This window comes from Rhinichthys klamathensis, unplaced genomic scaffold, assembly GCF_029890125.1.
Source record: "Rhinichthys klamathensis goyatoka isolate OS25496 unplaced genomic scaffold, OSU_Roscu_1.1 h1tg000272l_1, whole genome shotgun sequence".
Lineage (NCBI taxonomy): Eukaryota > Metazoa > Chordata > Actinopteri > Cypriniformes > Leuciscidae > Rhinichthys > Rhinichthys klamathensis.
The window spans coordinates 596,631-616,130 of NW_026606792.1; the positions used below are offsets into that span (position 1 = coordinate 596,631).

The 19,500-nt window shown below is 42.6% G+C and overlaps 2 protein-coding genes across 2 annotated transcripts in view; both read right to left on the reverse strand.

The window, feature by feature from the left end:
* Positions 1-19,500, reverse strand: part of LOC130102433 (gastrula zinc finger protein XlCGF8.2DB-like) — a 250,377-nt gene that overhangs the window by 113,944 nt on the left and 116,933 nt on the right. The gene's annotated exons all lie outside the window — the stretch shown is intronic.
* si:ch211-166e11.5 (sterile alpha motif domain-containing protein 3) overlaps positions 13,899-19,500 on the reverse strand; it is a 36,050-nt gene continuing 30,448 nt past the window's right edge. Inside the window, exons 4-5 of the mRNA XM_056268466.1 lie at positions 14,532-14,624; positions 13,899-14,449 (exon numbers count right to left, since the gene is read on the reverse strand). Of these exons, the coding sequence (XP_056124441.1) occupies positions 14,162-14,449; positions 14,532-14,624 (381 nt within the window). The 3' untranslated portion in view covers positions 13,899-14,161. The remainder of the gene's footprint in view (positions 14,450-14,531; positions 14,625-19,500) is intronic.

Here is a 19,500-nt window from a genome sequence, read left to right on the forward strand (position 1 = left end):
GTGCCCACAAACACTACACAATGCATGTCCCACGGTTTCTGTAAAAACAAAACCAACACACATACAGTCAGCTCAGGCTGACAGTGTTTTCAGTGAATGTAAATTCACTCACAGACATGTTAAACCCCACAGGGTGCCATAGAGAAGACGCCTCCACCTCGGCATGGGGAGCGCTGCTCGAGGGCAGACCGTTCTTTGGCCAGTGGTCAGAACGGGAGAAGCTTCTACATATAAACTCTATGAAAATGATGGCAGTCGACAATGCGCTGAGGCGTTTTTGTCCCCAGATAAAGGGTCAGCACGTTTTGGTCCACTCGGAAAACATGTCAGTGGTGGCCTTTATAAATCGCCAGCGTGGCGTCAGGTCCCGAAACCTTTACAGGCTGACGGAACGCCTCCTGTTCTGGGCTCAGCACAATCTGCACTCATTGAGAGCAGCACATGTAACTGGTCACCTGAATTTGGGACCAGACAGACTGTCCAGAAACAATGTTCCAGCAGGAGAATGGTCTCTGCACCCGCAGACGGTCCTACTGCTGTGGGAGACATTCGGCAGAGCGCAGGTAGACCTGTTTGCGTCCCAAGAAAACGCTCACTGTCCAAAGATTTTCTCCAAGAGCAGGGATGCGCTGGCCCACGTCTGGCCCCGCTGCCCACTCTATGCCTTTCCCCCCGTCTCGCTACTGCCTCAGGTATTGGAAAGAATCAGGGAAAACGTATGCTTAGTGCTACTTGTGGCTCCGCTCTGGAAAAACCAGGCTTGGTTCCCAGTTCTGATGCAGCTGACAAGCACTTCCCCTTGGCCAATACCGATGCGGAAAGACCTCCTCTCTCAGGCCAAGGGCTCGATTTGGCATCCTCGCCCGGAGCTGTGGTCCCTACATGCATGGGCCATCAACCGGTACTCGCTAACCTCCCGGAGGGAGTATTAAACACATTTACATACACTCACCTAAAGGATTATTAGAAACACCATACTAATACTGTGTTTGACACCCTTTCGCCTTCAGAACTGCCTTAATTCTACGTGACATTGATTCAGGGATGGACATGGTCTGAAACAATGCTCAGGTAGGCCGTGGCATTTAAACGATGCCCAATTGGCACTAAGGGGCCTAAAGTGTGCCAAGAAAACATCCCCCACACCATTACACCACCACCACCAGCCTGCACAGTGGTAACAAGGCATGATGGATCCATGTTCTCATTCTGTTTACGTCAAATTCTGACTCTACCATCTAAATGTCTCAACAGAAATCGAGACTCACCAGGCAACATTTTTCCAGTCTTCAACTGTCCAATTTTGGTGAGCTCTTGCAAAGCCTCTTTTTCCTATTTGTAGTGGAGATGAGTGGTACCTGGTGGGGTCTTCTGTTGTTGAACTGCACAGAACAGAAGTGGCGCTCCGAGTTTTGAAGGAAGTATGGCACGCCTTTCTTACGTGCCTGATCCAATCGTTTGGGAGGAGGCGTGGCGGCAAACTTCGTTCCGGGCAGTGTACAGAGGAGACAGAACTGAATCATAAAACACTTATAGACTAGTATTAATAAAAGAATGCATCATGTTGCACTTTGGGTTAAGGATTCTATACCATTGGATTTCTCTGATCGCAACAATACCACACACGGTACTTCTGTGAGCTAGTAAGTAACATATACATGGTTCTTCGTGTTTAAACGCACATCAAGTTTGATTACATACCATAAAGCTGATGGTTATAGCAATTTGTCACATGGGGATCGTGAAAAAACAACAAAAAAACATTTTATACATTTAAAAAGGTACTTTGACGCACGTGGTCACGAATGAGTGTTTCTGTGTGTGCGTATTGTGGACATGGCCGGATCATTCAGCGTTCAAGATGGGGTGAACTTTTGCTCACCCCCCCACTCCGGGGAATTATATGTGTGTGCGTATTCTTTGAATTGATGAGTTTAACATCTGGATAGTGGTTGAACATCTGGTTACACAATGTTCGTCTTGTTTGTGAGGTGTCATCTCCTAGGAGACCCCAGGGAGTTCCCCGCGGGATCTCGAGACAGATCGTCGCCTTTTGGTCATGTGTCAATAAGACAGGGCACTTCTTTGTTTACTCGTTAGAGAGAAGCGCTGCGTGTCAAATCAGAATCAGTAACTTAATTAAGTCCCACACCATTTGCTTTGCGTCACAGTCCACGAAGAGTGGAGCTGTGTTTGTAGATTAAAATCCAGTAATTTAATCAAATGGCAGACGTGACCATCTGCTTGGTGTTACATTGTTGTGGAAGTATGAAGATTTCGCAGCGTGAACATCAACAGAAAAGGCAGAGAGTAGAGATTGATACATACTCAGGTCAGATGTATCTTTTGATTTGTGTCATTTCCTCTCCACAGCTCTGAGTTTGGTCCGGTGTTCACGAAGAACCTCAGATAACCAGGGGTTAGAGGGAGTGGTGCGTGCTGGTCTGGAGGAGAGAGGGCAGACTATGTCTAAAGAAGAAGTTAAAGTGGAGCATAAAGTATCCGTTGCGGTATTCACATCCAGAGATGAGAATTTTGAGGGTGAGGGAAGAGAAGATGACACAGCAGAGGAAAGATGGGAGGGAGAAAGTGAGCGGAGGTTTTGTCTGAAAGTAACTGGTAGGGGAGTTGGTGGAGTTTGGATAGTGAGTTGTAGATTGAAAGTAATGAGGAAATGATCTGAAACATGGAGAGGTTTCACCAAAATGTTGTCTGTGATGCAGTTGCGTGTGTAAACCAGGTCTAGTTGGTTGCCTGACTTGTGAGTACCTGTGGTAATGAGCCGTTTGAGATCGAATGAGGCTAGGAGAGAGAGGAAGTCTGTAGCATACGGCTTCTCTAGATGAATGTTAAAATCGCCAAAGACTACAAGTGGAGTGCCATCCTTAGGGAAAGAGGACAGCAGCACATTCAGCTCCTCTACAAAGCTTCCCAGTTGACCTGGGGGGCGATAAATGACTACAATCTGGATCTTAATGGGAGTTGTAAGTGTAATAGCATGATGTTCAAATGAGTTGTTATTGCATTGAGAAGAGAGAGTTGAGTATTTCCAATTGTTAGAAATGAGAAGACCAGTGCCCCCACCCCTCCCCGACTGGCGAGGGGTGTGAGAGAAAGAGAAGTTGTTAGAGAGAGCAGCAGGGGTTGCTGAGTCTTCTGGACGGATCCAGGTCTCAGTCAAGCCTAAGATATTAAGAGTAGAATGAGATGCAAAGGCTGGGATGAAGTCAGCTTTATTGACTGCTGATTGACTAATACATAGGCCCATAGAAAGAGTGAGAGGTGAGTGTGAGGATGAAAGAATAGGACGCAGATTAGCAGTATTGCGATCACGATCACGCAGGCTAGAGCCCCGTCTACTAGATCAGTGGTTTTCAAACCCTGGGTCGCGACCCTCGGGTGGGTCGCGAGAATTAAAAAATGGGTCGCCAGTGATTTAAAAAAAAAATTCCGTTTTCTAATTAAATTAATATTAATAATAATAGCTTTGAAACAACGAAACAAACTGAATGCTTCTCCTGACATGCGTGTTGCCCTCTCGTCCTGCGAACCGGCTTGGGACCAGATTATGCAGAATAAGCAGGCCCTTCTCATTAATATACACAAAACACGCACTCGTTCGCTCCACCCGCAACACACACACGTTCGCTCCATCGGCAACAACACACTAACACTCGTCGTTCCTTCCTAGGGCTGTCAAAATTAGGCTACTCAAAAATTACGTTCTAAAAAATCCCTCTAAAAAAACACATAGGCTATATTCGAACTATTCGAACATCTGGTTGTGCATTTTGTCAATGACGCGCATTACGTCAATAACAGGTCAAATTAATACAAAGAGACATAACTACTTGTTTAGGTAGTTTATTTAAGTTTAAACATATTTGACAACGTATTACCTACACAAAAACAAGTAGCCTAAATCAACTAATGGCCAAGACCGCAGACCTCACTCTCGCTAGGCACTCTTTCTCTCTCTCTCTCCCTCACCTCACGCTCTCTGCCCATAACGGTTTAAATGAACAACAACAACGATAAACAAATGTTGAGTGCTGATCAAGAGTTTTGTGCAAGCAATTTAAGGTCGCGACTCTTGTCCCAAATATAGCAGGCTTCATTCAGTGATTGAAACAAATATTATTAACATTAATTGAAGTTTTAAAGAACCGACACTGAACGCCCCGAGCGAGCTGTGCTGTGGTAAACATGGAACTTTTCCTTGACATGAAACGGTAAATAATCAAACCAGTGAAGCCTGCGATGCATGGAACTGCTGTATCTAACCTACCTTATTCATGCAATAAATAAGAATAAGAAATAAAAAACTTTCAGCTGTGCCAGTGCGACTCTTGTGACCTGTCCCTGATCCCTCAGCGCCCACTCGCAAAGCAGACAGCCGCGCCTCTGATACCGCGGGCGTGTTTTTCCACATTCAAATATTAATTTTCACATTCGAAATTCTGTTTTGTAAAACTATTCGAATATATAGGCCTATTCGAATTTAGAATATTCGTTGACAGCCCTATTCTCATTTGAATTATAAATAAGTTTGCTTTTAAATTGTGTGTGATTTTGGTTGGGTGACAGTTAAGTTTGACAAGAGTTTACAGTTTGACAAAACCACAATGTTGTGTTTTAACAATGTTGTGTCGAGTGTACACAAGTATAAATAAACACTTTGCAGTTTGAATGATGTCCTGTATGAACGACGGAGTATATTTTTTGTTCCCAGTGCCGCGCCTCACACACACACACACACACATACACGCACACACACACACACACACACACAAATACACCATTCCAGGCTTGACATCGCAGCCTGTTCATTATAGCCGAAATAAAAATATGACAATAAAATAGTCAACCTAATATAAAAATCACACTGCTCTGTTTAAATAGTCAATTCGTACCATTCAGCGTAAGCACCGCTCAACCGTGATGTTTCCAAGCACATTTTTGCGCATGTGAAAAGGATGATTTTTTTTCCTGTCGATATTGCAACGTGAGTGAAGTTGCTACAACGCCTATAATAAAGAATAGTTTACCATCAAATACATCGCGAATGTTAAAATATTTTGATTCTAATGAGAGAGTTAGGCTACGTGAGCATAATGCCCCTTTTACTTTCCCTTTAAATTATTTCGTTTTGGCTTGTTTAGTTGTTATTTTTTTATTCTTGTTCTGTTCTGTATATAATTAATATTACATTTAAAGAGTTTGTTGTGGAATATGTTTTGTGTATTTGTACTTTTTAAGCATTCAGCTAATGATAAGCTATTTATTGGTTAAAAGTCCTGTATGTAGGCCTATAGCTTGATCAAATTATTTCAGAATCGACTTTGCGTTGAATCGCGTCAAGGATCAGCAAGTGCACGTGCATCATCAAAAGTAAAGTGGTTAAAAAAAGTGCTTAAAGAAAGGTTAAAGAAAAAAATTCTGCGCACAAGCCTATGGGTCGCCTAAAAAAAAAAAAAAAAGGGTCCCTCTTGAAAAAGTTTGAAAACCACTGTACTAGATGACTCCATTTCTCAAAATGGTCTGTGTTTTGTGGCTGGTGCAAAGCTCGAGGCTTTTCACCCCTAGACTGTGGGGTTACGGAAGTTCTCTCCCTTTAAGAGCTACTGGATAAGGGCAGAACCTCATCCACGCTCAAGGTTTATGTGGCGGCCATAGCAGCGTTTACTAAACCAGTACTGGCCAGTCACTGGGGAAGAACGATCTGGTCATCCACTTCCTTAAGGGAGATAAGAGGCTGAATCCTCCCAGACCCCCTTCAGTCCCCATGTGGGACCTTTCTAAGGTTTCGGAAACCATGAAAGGTGCCTCGTTCGAGCCAATCCATTTGTCAGACATGAAACATTTGTTGTTAAAGACAGTGTTTCTTATGGCTCTTGCTTCAGTGAAACGCATAGGGGATTTACAAGCGCTCTCAGTAAGCGCGACGTGTATAGAATTTTGGCCAAATGACTCGAAAGTCATACTCAAACCAAGACACAGGTACATGCCTTAATCCCTCAACACACCGTTCAGGGCTCAGGTTATTTCCCTGTCTGCCCTGCCGGTTTACAACGAGGAAAAGGACGCGAGCTTCCTTTGCCCTGTCAGGGCATTAAGAGCTTATGTGTCTCGCTCTTCTGTTTTCAGACAGACTGAGCAGCTCTTCGTTTTGTTCAGCGGACGTTCTAAGGGACTAGCCGCATCGAAACAGAGCATATCCAGGTGGACAGTCGATGCCATAGCGCTGACCTACACTTCTAAAGGCTTGCAGTGTCCTTTGGATGTCAGAGCGCACTCACACAAGAGGCATGGCCTCGTCATGGGCTTGGTCTAGCAGGATTACCTTGCAGGATATCTTTATGGCGGCAGGCTGGGCCTCCCCGTCTACATTTATAAGGTTTTATAACCTAGAGGTTCTCGCCTTACAGGCTAAACTACTGTCGGTCTAAAGATCAGGACTGTCTGCCCCATTGCTTCGGCTCAGAATACTGAAACCGCTTGAGCACCGCTCGCTGATCAATAAAATAACTCCATGGGCAATGAGTAAGACCCATACTGTTACCCAGTTCAGGCTGAACATTTTCACCCTGACTGTGTGGAACACTGTTGATGTGGTTAGCTCCCTTAGGATGCTACTTATTGGGAATGACGCTTCTAGCCTCTCTTCTCAGACTCTCTGTGAGTCCCTGGTGATTATGCACTATATGACCCCCGGGCACCTGCCCTTGGGACTTTGGTGTTGGATCTCAGCACGCACGGCGTTTTACATCGTGTTCCCCTAGTGTAAGCTATTACGCAGTACGAGAGAACCTCTCGCAAGAGAACGTACTCTGTTACTAACGTAACTTCGGTTCTCTCTAGAAGAGGGAACGAGTACTGCGTATCTTTGCCGTGCCTGCAACACGCTCTGGTTCGCTTCGGCGATGAAAAACCAGATTATATCAGCCTATCGAGCTGTATTTATAGGCCACGCCCGTTTCGGCGGGATGTGACGTAGTGGGCGTGAAGCGCCCCCATTGGATCTGACGTCACGGAGGGCCTCTCTCGATAGGTTGCTGCAGTTGCCGCAGGCCAGCCAATAGGCACGCGAGCGGTCTTGCCTATGTCTGCATGCTGCCACAACGCGTTTTACATTAATTCAAAATTAAGGATAATTTTTGGCTTCAATATCTCGTGAGAAAGAGGTTTTTCCCCTACCGTAAGATATTACGCAGTACTCGTTCCCTCTTCTAGAGAGAACAGAGGTTACGTTAGGTACCGAGTACGTTATTGCATGCAGAGGCCAGACAGACTCACGGAGGCGATTGGCATCTCACAACTCACACTTTATTTCCAAATTGAACTTGTGTAACCTAACTGTCTGTTACTTAACCCTCTGGGGTCGGCGGAATCGCCGGCGATTCCAGCTCACTTTTTTTCTTATCAGTGCAAAAGAGACTTAAATAACTCTGTCGATTTTTGTGATACAGGCAAGTGTTATACATCATTCAAAACTGTTAAATGTCTACTTTTATTTGTGTACACTAATAATAAAAACAAAATGTTGTGTTTTTCGTAAAATAAAGAAAATAAACATGATGTGCGTTCTGTCGTCTCTCTCAATGTGAAGTTCATTCTGAAACGCAACAGAAAATGATCTGTAACTCAGCAAATACTTGCCACCCACACGAGAGTTATGTCTTTACAAAGCTTTAAAGGGATACTCCACCTCTGGGAAGATGAATGTGTATTTAATATTGGTCATTTATATAGTAGAAATGTGAAATTATTTTTGAAATTGAAGCATTCTAGACTGAGAAAAGGCAGAAAATGTATTTACTCATGTGGCTGAAAGACAACAACTCCCAGAATGCACTTGCTTTGCTGCCCTTAGGAGGCCACTCCCAAACCACGCCTACCGGTTACAGGCGGCAGTATCCGAAAAATTGATACAACTAGGCTTGCTTTGATACATCGTGACTCTATACATCGTGAATTAGTTGATACATTTCCATTTGAAATGGTGCTAAATTGCGTTGTACCGGGATGTACTAGCCTAATGTATATAACACAACTTACACTTTCACATTAAAAATGATGCAAGGCAGGACCATGTCAACAGAGTAGCTTAGTAGCTCTGCATATGAACTGTTTTCTTCCAATTGAAATCACTATTTATCGAAGCTAATACATTCTCTAGGCTAATCCATACTCTAGTAACACTAAAGGTTTATAAAAAGAACCACAGCCAATGTGAGTTATAACTTTTAATTAAAAAAATAATTACTATTAACACTTTTACAAAGCTCTGCGGATTCAGCGATCACCTCCAGAAGAAAATGGCATCGCTGAGATTCACGACAACAATAGGACTCTATATCTGTTTCCATCGGCACACAGCGAGAGCACTGACACTGGTCCGCCCCAGCTCGAGTCTGGCCGGGCACATGTCTCGCTCCGGCCGCCTCTCGTTCCTCCGTCTCCCGCAACTGTTTATCGCTGTATTGCGGCTCGTACAGGTAGCCACGAGCATCAGATTCTCGCAACAGATCTTCGAAATCCCCTTCTGCCATTTCAACTTCAAAACTATCTTCCGCCATCGTGATTAGCCTACTATACAAACTTTTTACACAGAGCAAGAGGCAAGAGCCTGTTAGCTTAGCTTCTACAGAACGATGGCTGACACTCTCTTTACATTCTGTGAGTGAGATCCCGCCCCATTTGGGCGTGGTGAAAACATGCGGAACACTGGCTGTAGGCACTGGCACTGGCACTGATCTGTGATAGGTCTGTTAGCGCATTAGGTCCAACCCCCCATGGGCGGGTTTGAAAGGGTGGGAACTATGCCTGTAGTCTTTACAGAAATCCCCCCCTCTTACACTTCCTCCGACAATGACGTAAAATGACGATTTTTGCGTCATTGTGGGAGGAAGTGAAAAAGGTAAATAGCGGATTTCTCTCGTCTCAGGGGAAAATGAGAGAGTGTTGCACGACCATTCAATAGTATGACTGGGTTTCTAACAATGGAAAGCTTAATGCAAATGGGTGGAGTGTCCCTTTATGTCTCCATTTTTAAATGATGTAAATAATACCAAAAACAAATATTCTCTGTTTAAGTAATCCGTATGAAAGCAACGACATGTACAGTTTCTCCAGCCCGAGCTGATTAACTTTAATGTGACCACGCCCACACACGCGCAAGCTGTTCAAATTCAAATGATCCACGAGAAGGAATGCAACGCCCTCATCACCTCTAAACAAAGAATCAGCGACTTCAGGCCTGCTCTGCTTTTCGTCGAGTTTGGAAGTGTTTGGTCTGTGCACCTTGGATTTACCTCAGAAGAATTAGAAGAACACGATTTGATTATGAGAACGATTTTTAATGTAAGACACATAGGCTAATAAGCGTCTTATGGTTGCATAAACTTTACATTGTAGCTACTAGTTAAACTGATTTAACTGTTTCTTCTAGAGATACAATTGCCTTTACGGTCACACAATGCTTAGGTTTGCCTCAATTTCATATTCAGACTGCAATATCATTATTTGTCCACAAAGTTCTGAATATATTTTACAATGTCCTTAACCCCATGCCTTTATTTTACTTTCCCAAGTGTACCAAACTGCCAGTTCTCACAGCCATTAGCCGGGCTTTTATTCTTCTCCTTTTATTTTCCTCAGGAGATGTTCAGTTAAATACAGGCCCTTTAACCCTTGCTGACAACCTAATGTCTCATACATTTTCATTTAATGACTTTTGTAATCGTAAAAGTCTTGGTTTTATGCATATTAACATTAGAAGCCTCCTCCCTAAAATCGACTTAGTCACTGCTCTGACCTACTCAGCTAAATCGGACATTTTAGCTGTGTCTGAATCCTGGCTCAAGAAATCTATTCAAAACTCAGAAATATCTATTCCAAATTACAACGTTTTTCGCCAAGATAGACATGCAAAAGGGGGCGGAGTTGGAATTTACTGCAGAGAAAACCTACAATGTACCGTTCTTCTATCCAGGTCTGAACCCAAAATGTTTGAGCTCTTTTAAAAATTAATTTCTCCAAAGATAAGTCACTTACAGTAAGCTGCTTGTTATAGACCGCCTTCAGTCCCTAGTTGTGCTCTAGACACACTATGTGAACTGATTGCTCCACACCTATCCTCAGAGTTCTTATTGATGGGAGATTTAAATCTAGACATGTTAAAGGCCTCAACAAACCTACTGTCTAAGCTGGATGCTCTCAATCTCACACAAATGATTAATGAACCTACTAGATATAATTTAAAATTTGTAAACAAAGGCACTTTAATTGACATAGCTCTGACTAACATGCCCTCAAAGTATATTCCAGCGGTCTTCAGTCAAGACCTCAGTGATCACTGCCTCATTGCTTGTGTCCGTAACGGAGCTGTAGTTAAAAGGCCGCCCCTCATCTCTGTTAAAACGCCTTTTAAACCATTTCAGTGAACAGGCCTTTTTAACAGATCTCGCTCAGGTATCCTGGAAGGACATTGACCTGATACCACACGTGGAGGACGCTTGGTCTTTTTTTAAAGGATACTTCCGGTATTTAGCACTTTGAGTCTATTTTCTAGTTTGTTTTGGATGAACTAGAGTGGTGGACTTAGAAATGTTGGCGATGGGTCCGGTCTCGACTTTTTGACTATTTTAGAATCGCCTCTTGAGCGCTTCAGAGTGGCTGTCTACGAGCATACTCAAACATGTCCTTAAAACAACCCTTAACGTTCGTTTTCAAAACTGTGCAACTCACCGAGTGGTTAGTGGTGTTCGTTGATGTTCCAAAACAAGTAGCGTAGCGAAATACAGTTTCTGTCGTGTTTTATTTGCCATATTTAAAAATCCCATTGATATCTGTTGAAGGACTCAGTGCTCGTTGATATTACTGTGCAACCGGATACCGAAAGGGGTCTGTTTACATTTGGTTGTAGTCTTTTCACTCGGTTCTCTGTCTCTCAGAAGGCTAGCGTGAGCAGAGCAACTGCGGCAAAGTGGTTGTCGCCATCAAGTGGTCGGCAGACCCAAATATCCAGCGGACGTTTATACGCGGTTGTGAGGTATCTGAAAAAATAGTTTCATTATAGTAAATAACACGGATTGAAAGCATACATGGCACCGATATATTTGTTTTTAACTTCAGGCCACTCCAGGGGATTTTCTGCGTAATAAGTATATAGTAAGTTTCTTCAGATGGCATTGAATTCTACTTAATGTAAATAAGTTTTTAGGTCTGCTGCATTTCAAAAGAAATTACATCACCACTTATATTTCTTCAATATCATATGAGCAAGAGCTCTGTTATATCTTAAATCTAGACTAAAAACTAGTGCTGGGCAACGATTAAAAAATGTAATCGCGATTAATCGCATGATTTTCTTGCGATTAATTGCGATTAATCGCATTGTTACACGCAAAATTGAATAATGAATTCTAAAGTAGTGTATTGCGCACTTTTGATTTAAATGTACTGCTACAAAAGTGCAATAACATGTGGTTTGTAAAAACTTTAAACAAATAAGGTGCTTTTATACCAGCAGTATTCCCTTTACACAGTATCAATAAAATATTTCTTGTAAATCTCAACTTAAACATTAATGTAATCAAATCAAATATTTAAACAAAGCTATTTGCCACTGCCAGGGCATTACCTTTTATCTAGCTTGTTAAAACGAGTCCTGTTTTCTTGTGGGGTTTTTTCTGAACAGGTATCTTGTATCAGGGAGCAGCAGAAACAGTCTATGTAGTCAAAGGGTCATGATCACTACTACAGATATAAGTCGACCAACGTTACTTCTCTGATAGCAGCTTAGGTTTGGTCATGGCATGCCATGGTTTCCCACGTAAGATTACATTAAACAGAGGTAAAGCCCAATTTATACTTCTGCGTCGAACTCACGCCGTAGCTGTGTAGCGCGCGTACCCTGACGTGCATCTCTCCAAAAATGTAACGTCAATTCTACGCGTACCGCAAGCGCTGTGATTGCTAGAACCGCTCCCCGGGGTTCACACTCTCCCTCTGCATGTGTAATTGCGCGTCAACGCGGACAACGACCCAGATATATAAATGAAAACCAACGCGTAGTCTATAGCGTAGAGGCTCCGGCGTAAGTCCGACGCAGAAGTATAAATCAGGTGAAGTGGTCGAGCACAGGTGCAGCGACAAGCGGGTGCGTTTCTGTGAAACTGTTGCGGTCATGCTCGCCTCACGCACGCGCCCGCGCGTTGCCGAAGTTGAATTGTCTAACTTTTTTGTACACAACGCGCAGCACAAATCATTGGAAGAGAGGCTGATCCTCGGCTCGCTGTTTGTGAGTTTCCAGAATCTAAATAGTTATCAGGACATCAACAGGAGGGAATTCACATGGCAGAGCATCCCCGCTAAACTAAACGCAGGCCTATCAGGTAAAGTTATGTATAATTTTAATTTAAGTTAAAAAGGCTACAGCTGCGTAGCGCACAGAAGCCGTTGCCATGGTTACTATCCATAGAGCGCCTGTCATTCACTCGCGGAGCGCTGTCTCCCTTTCTGTTCACCTGAGAGAACCTGCCAAAGCCTCTCCACTGCTTGTTTGGGTGGGTTATTTGCTGGCTGACCAACATCCCACCCCTCCTGTGATCATGGTTTGACTGTAGGCCTATGTGTTTCCAGAGCCAGTGAGCAACGGACTTTCAAAATAATAAAAAAAAAAACTGCGTTAACGCGCGATAAAAAAATTGTCGGCATTAATTAATAAATGCGTTAACGCGATAATAACGCGTTAACTTGCCCAGCACTACTAAAAACACATCTATTTAACCTGGCATACACATAGAACATTATAAATGTTTATTATTCAAATCAGACACGACCACAACGCATGATGTAGTCATCCAGATCCAGGCCTTTTCCAGAACAGATGGCGGACCGGCGTCTAGACACGACCACAACATGACCCGGGCCGTATACAGAAGCACTCCCAAGAAAACCTGCATTTTTCTGCATTAACCCGCTCATATGAGAGCAACTCAAATGTAGTTGACAGTGCCAGAGGTGAGATGGATGAGTAATGGGCTCAATAAGAAAAGCTCCACAGGAAGATGTACTAGGATTTTGGAAAACCAATGCTGGATCCCTCCCAAGACTAGCCAGGGTCGTTCCCAAATCTTCAGTTTTGAGCTACATTCATATGTGGTTTAAAATCCTATTCAAATCACATTTCGGGTAATCTGTTTCAGTCTGACCACTCTAAACGGATTTTGTGTGGTTTATGTGACTTTCTCACGCGATGTAAAACGTAAATGTCAGACGTTGTTATAGGGAACATGCTGGAAGTCACTGCAGAAACGAGAAGGTCAGGATTATGCAGGATGAAAAGAAAATGCCATGTAACGGAGACATGTTTTGAAACGGGCGGAGACGACAGCAGGAATAAAGCCTCACACCTCCTGCGGTTCTGCCACGGCCTCATAGACGCAGTACTCCGGCACAGAAGCTACATGCTATCATGCTGTAAATAAGACAACATCTGAAGTTGCAAACCCCTCCAATGTTGCGGTTGCTGATGTTGTTGTTGTTTTTGGGCGTACGCCTATCAATGCAACGTCATTCCCAGAAGTCAATGTAGATATTCCAGAGAACGAAAGAGCGGCATGGACACACAAATCGGATCCGAACAGTTGCGATACACTATGTGGGTGTCAATAATTTTAGATCAGATTCCAATCAGATATACAATCAGATTTGGACTGACAATTTGAACGTAGCCTAAGCGCACAATTCAATTTGCAAGCTTTTACCAGACATTTTTCCTTAAACAAAATGAAACAACACGTTCAAAGGAGGAATGAACTGAATCCAGCGTTTTACCCTTAGAAAATAGACTAAAAAAAGATAAAAGAAAAGAAGAATGGTTTCCAAGCTGCTTTGTAAGTAGATATGTAGTTTTATTTCCAAAAAAGGAAAAAAAGAGAACAAGAACAGAATTGGATTTGGACAATATACACTCAAATGCCATTTGATTGAGTCCACCTTACTAAAACTAAAGTAGTTTTTTAACAGTTTTGTTTAAGCTTTTGTTTTAAACTGCATTTATTTTATTAATGTAATTTTATACACAAGAAACTTTTACATTTGCAGCACAATCCAACATTTGAATCTGATGACGGCAGCCTAATTCCACAGTGTTTTAGTACAGCAGTTTGTTTTTTAGAGACATCACCTTCAGGCTAGGCTTCAGGTCATCCAGCTCAAGGAAAATCTTCTGAAATGCCTCAAAAGTATTTTTCAGTTCTTTTGGGTAGCTGAGGTTGAGTGCGTATATCAGCCCCATTAGCAGAGCACAGGCCCGGGGAACGTCTAGGTCTTCCTGGAGCTCAGTTCCCTCGATCACAATCCTTGCGTTGGTTGGGTCAGACGTTGTGGCTCCTCTAGTTATAATAATCTTCATCCTTTCATTGGTATTATCCCCATCATCCTAAGTAGATCAGAATCCATGTCAGTGTTTAAGTTAACATATAAAAAAAAAAATCTGATTGACACAAAGTACAGTGTCTTACCAAGCGCTCTTTAAAGAGATCATCTTCCTTGTCTCTGAGATGCACCATTATGGAACGGATAACAGCCTCTCTCCTCCTTTCCAAAGAATAATCCTGTAAAGAAAAAAAAATGTTAAACTACTTTTCCACGAGGATGGGTTTTTAATAAATACATCAATTTGAAAATAAAAGATGGTTTATAACTGTACCAATTACCCGGTTATATTAAAATGAATTAAAACAAATAAATTGACCATTTAAAAAAACATAATTTGAATGTATTTTCTGGCCTCCTGGTGAAATTCAACAGACAACTGATATAGGCGTTTCTGCAATAATGTTGTTAACCAGAGGTCAGGACTTCGAGGTTATTGTACTTAATATAACTGTCTAATATCAGTAAAGAAATATTAGACTCCTTGCTACAGTATATAGTAGAGATGCGCGGTTGGCGGTTATAGCCGCGGACTCCGCGGATAAACCGCGGATCGGGCGGATGGCGTGACGAAAAAAAATATTTTAATTAAATTCGGGCGGGTGGCGGGCGGTTTCTAGTCTCGCGGCTGTCATCAGCAGCGCCTTGTTTCAGCGGATGGCGGGCGGGTGCGGTTATGAAAATTTGTCAAAAACGTTGGTGCGGATGGATGGCGGACGGATGATGAGTTTTGTGATGCGGTTGCGGATGAAATAATAGCCCATCCGCGCATCTCTAGTATATAGACCCGTGGCCCTACACACTAGGCTTGCTGCGATAGTCGGTGTTACCGGTGTTCAGTCACAACACCGGTTTCATCACTCGCCCACCATGGCCATTTTTTTCAGTTTAAAGCGTTACAAATATTTAACGCAATTAACGCAGTATCCGTTTTTTTCACAAAAGAGAATGTGCTGTCTGTCAATGTCCTGTTTATGTGACACACACACACACACACACATCGAGTTCTCTTTCAGGCTTGAACGACCCATAACACAAACAAATTATGCCGTTTTGTCGAATATCCTCATAACATAAGAGCAGTCTTAAATGAGTTAAATAATGTCGTGAATGAACGTAAAGAGTTTTGAGAAAATGGGACGAGTGTCAGATCCACATGTGCAGCAGCCATTTGCTTGGCCGTATAAGTGATTCTTTCAAGATTCCCTATAAATTAATTAATTCCCTTGAGCTAAATTAATCGTGTTATCCAATGTTACTGGAACCGTCCATGATTGTTTTCCAATGTCATTGCAAATATTTTGGAAGCTAATTGTATGTTACAAGTCAGGCCTAGCAACGTCAGACCTATCTCTCTATATTTGGGCAAGATGACGAACTAATCGGGTGGTGCGCACAGACGCGCTGCTCTTAGATCTTGAAAAAGGTTGAGAAGCTCTACCAATGGATGTTGGAGTCGAGATGAAAACGATGATGGGTCAAGCCAATCACACACTGCATAGAGACGCGAGTCGCGACGCGCTTATATAAGCGGCGCGTTTTGACCCGAAGAACAAACAGAGGGGACGCAATCCAGTGCGAGCGCACTGCCACTCAGTGGACAAGCAGTGGTTATTCATTAGTATTCAGTCAGAACATGGCTTATCAGAAGAGGTTTACTTTAGAACAAGTTTTGGAAAATCTAGATCTAGAACAGGATGATCAAGAAGAGGACCTTGAATCAGACACTGAGAACCGTGTCGACTCCTATAAGGAGAATGCTTTTCTTCAGGGCATTGATCCTGTTGCTGAAAATAAATTAATAATTACCTTTACTTTGTCAAATCAAGTAGATAGATTTATTACAAAACTACAACGTTTTTACAGTTTTCATTGATAACTTTTTGACTGATTACAAAGTTTACTGATAGTATTCAACAATAACTTTTCAGGGAGTATTACTGGTATTTTTATTGATAACTTTTTAGAGACAGTTACAGTTTTTTTTTATTGATTACATTTTAGAGAGTATTACTGATTTTTATTGATAGTGTTTTAGAGACAGTTACTGATTTTTTTTTTATTGATAACTTTTTCGAGCGTCCTCTGATGAAGAGAAGCAGCCTCGATGTGTCTGAAAACAGATAAAGCACATGAGGCACCACCAATGCCCAGCTGTGCACCTAAACGACCTCCAGGACCACAGCTCATTACTGAGGAGCTGTATTCTCCAACCCAGTCATTTCAGGTGTTCTTCAGCAAAAGGAGATCTTCTTGGAGATCATAGCAAATACAATTGAACACGCAGAAAAATTGTCCAGCTCTGGGAAGAAATACAAATGGCAAACTCACCTTGGATAAATTTAACAGTTACTTGTCTCTGATCATTTACACGGGCCTCGTGAAAGTCAAAGAACTGAGTGATTACTGGTCCAAAAAGCTGGGTTAGATTTTAATTTCCCACCTTCAGTGATGTCATGGGATCGATTTCATGGACCCTGCATTTTTGCGATCTAAAGGGGGATGAAGAAAACCAGCAGAAAAAGGGAACTGAAGAATACGACCCCCTATACAAAATAAAGCCTCTCTACACAGACCTCATCACTGCCTGCAAGACATTTTACCAACCAAATCAGCATCTTTCGATTGATGAGAGGATGGTCGCAACCAAAGCCCACATTGGGCTCAAGTAATACATGAATGCCAAGCCCACTAGGTGGGGCTTTAAGCTTTTTGTTCTGGCTGACTTGCATACCGGATACACCTGGAATTTCTCAGTGTATGAGGAGAAAAGGGCCACACACAGCGACACAGGGCTCAGTTATGACTCGTGTTCCTGTTAGACTTTCCCCTACTGAAAAGATCTGGACTTGTATAAAAATTGTCCAAAGACCTAGCAGGGCTACAGACGGGTGCATGTGGCACAGTCTGAACAAGCAGGAAGGGCTTTCCAAAGACAAGGGAAAATGACATGCCCAAAAAAGTTGAAAGGGGAACCATCAGAGGAAAGATGGCCTTTTTGTTAAATGGATGAACATACGGGAGGTGGTCATGTGTTCCTCAATAAACACGGCGTATGAAGGAGACACTGTCAACAGGAGAGTGAAGGTGGACCAGTGTCAGTGGACGAGGAAGACCATACCCATTCCTGGGTCTGTGCTTGAGTACAACAAGTACATGGGAGGAGTAGATTAGTCTGATGCACTGATCGGGTACTATAATGTGCTACATAAGACCCGGAAGTGGTACAAGAAGCTGTTTCAGCATCTCTTGGACATTGCCATTGTGAATGCATTCATCCTGCATGCAGAGCAAATGAAGGCCAAGAGTTTGCTGCCACTGACCCAGAAGACACTCCAGGAGAAGCTCATGAAGGAGACACAACCAGACTCAACTCCACAACGGCCTTCACAAATGTGCATGCCTGCATATATACAAGACGACAGCACTCGGGGACGAAAAAGGTGTGTGAGGTGCCACAATAAAACACCAGTTTCCTGCACAAAGTGTGACGTGGCACTTTGCTTTGTGCCCAGCAGGAACTGTTTCCAGGACTGGCACAAAAGCCCAAAAAAACTAGAGAGGTAAGAAATACAGAGCCTAAATATTTTTTTTTTTTGCTGTTGCTCATAGAGGTTTTGACTGAAGAAAGCAGTGCGTTCATAGTGCCTCTCGATTCACACTCTTGATAATTTCACAAATAATTGTTTTTATTTATAGTTATTATAATGTAATATATCTGATTTGCAATAGTGTTTGTTTGGTGTTTGTGTGTGTAAATAGTTGTTTTTCAAGAAATAAAAAAAACATGAATTGAATCAATCAATCAGAGAGTCTTATTGAACACTTTGCAAGTGAAATGTAAAAGCCAACTATTTGTACAATAAAATGACAAACCGGAAACACGTTTGGAGAGGTTTTTGGACACTCGGCTAAACAAAAAGGCTACCTTTGTTCCAAATGCTGTAACTCTTGATTACTCTATGCCAGAGATTCCCAAAGTGTGGTATGCACACCCCCAGGGGTGCGCGAGCTGCCACCAGGGGGTGCGCGAGAGGAAAAATGTAATGGCGCTCTGTTTTGTGTGGGATTTTTCAATTCAATAAAAAAAAAAACATGAACAGTAAACATTTCCTTTGTAATCACTTTTATTTTAAATTAAAAAATATATATTATTTATTCGTTTTTAATAAAAACGTAGAAGACAGCTGTCTTCTTCTACACTTCTCTTCTTTTATGCACTACCGCTATATGTGCGCCAAATCGTTTCATTCATTCCATACTAATACTATATATATTATAAATATGCTTAACTGGCTGAAATCGGGGAAACTGTCAAGTGGGACGTCTTGTGATAAAGTTGTCAGTCACGAAGGAGGAGTAGGACCAAGAGAGAGTGAGGATTTGGAGGCAACAGAGACGGAGAGAATAGAGAAGGAAAATGAGCGGGAGTCCGAAGATGCGCCAGCGGAAACCGAAGAGGAGGGAAGGAGATGGCAAAAAAAGAGGTGATGAGGGTGAACACCAGACAGGGAAAAAAAGAAGGAAATATGATGACAATTATCTGGGTCTGGGCTTCACTTGGATCGGCGATACAGATTGCCCGAAACCTCCGTGCGTGTTGTGCAGTGAAGTTTTAGCAAACAGCTGTCTGAAGCCGTCTTATCTCCGTCGTCACCTGCACACGAAACATGGCAATTTAAGTCAAAAGCCCCTTAAATTTTTTTAAAGCAAAGTTGGAGGAGTTGCAGAAAAGCCAAAAAAAAAATGCAGTTTCATTCATGCGTTGGGTCTACGAAAGACGCATTACGGGCTTCATATGTGCTCAGTTACAGAGTAGGGAGAAAGGGGCTGCCGCACACAATTGCCGAAGACGTGTGTTTTCCAGGGGCCAAAGAGATGGTGGAGTGTATGATTGGAGAGAAAGAGGCAAAAAAGTTGGACATGATTCCTGTGTCCAATAACACTGTCGCGCCGCATTGATGCCATGTCTGAAGACATCCTGGCTACACTAGTCAGCCGTGTGAAGAAAAGTGAGTTTTACTCTCTGCAAGTAGACGAGTCTACAGATGTTGC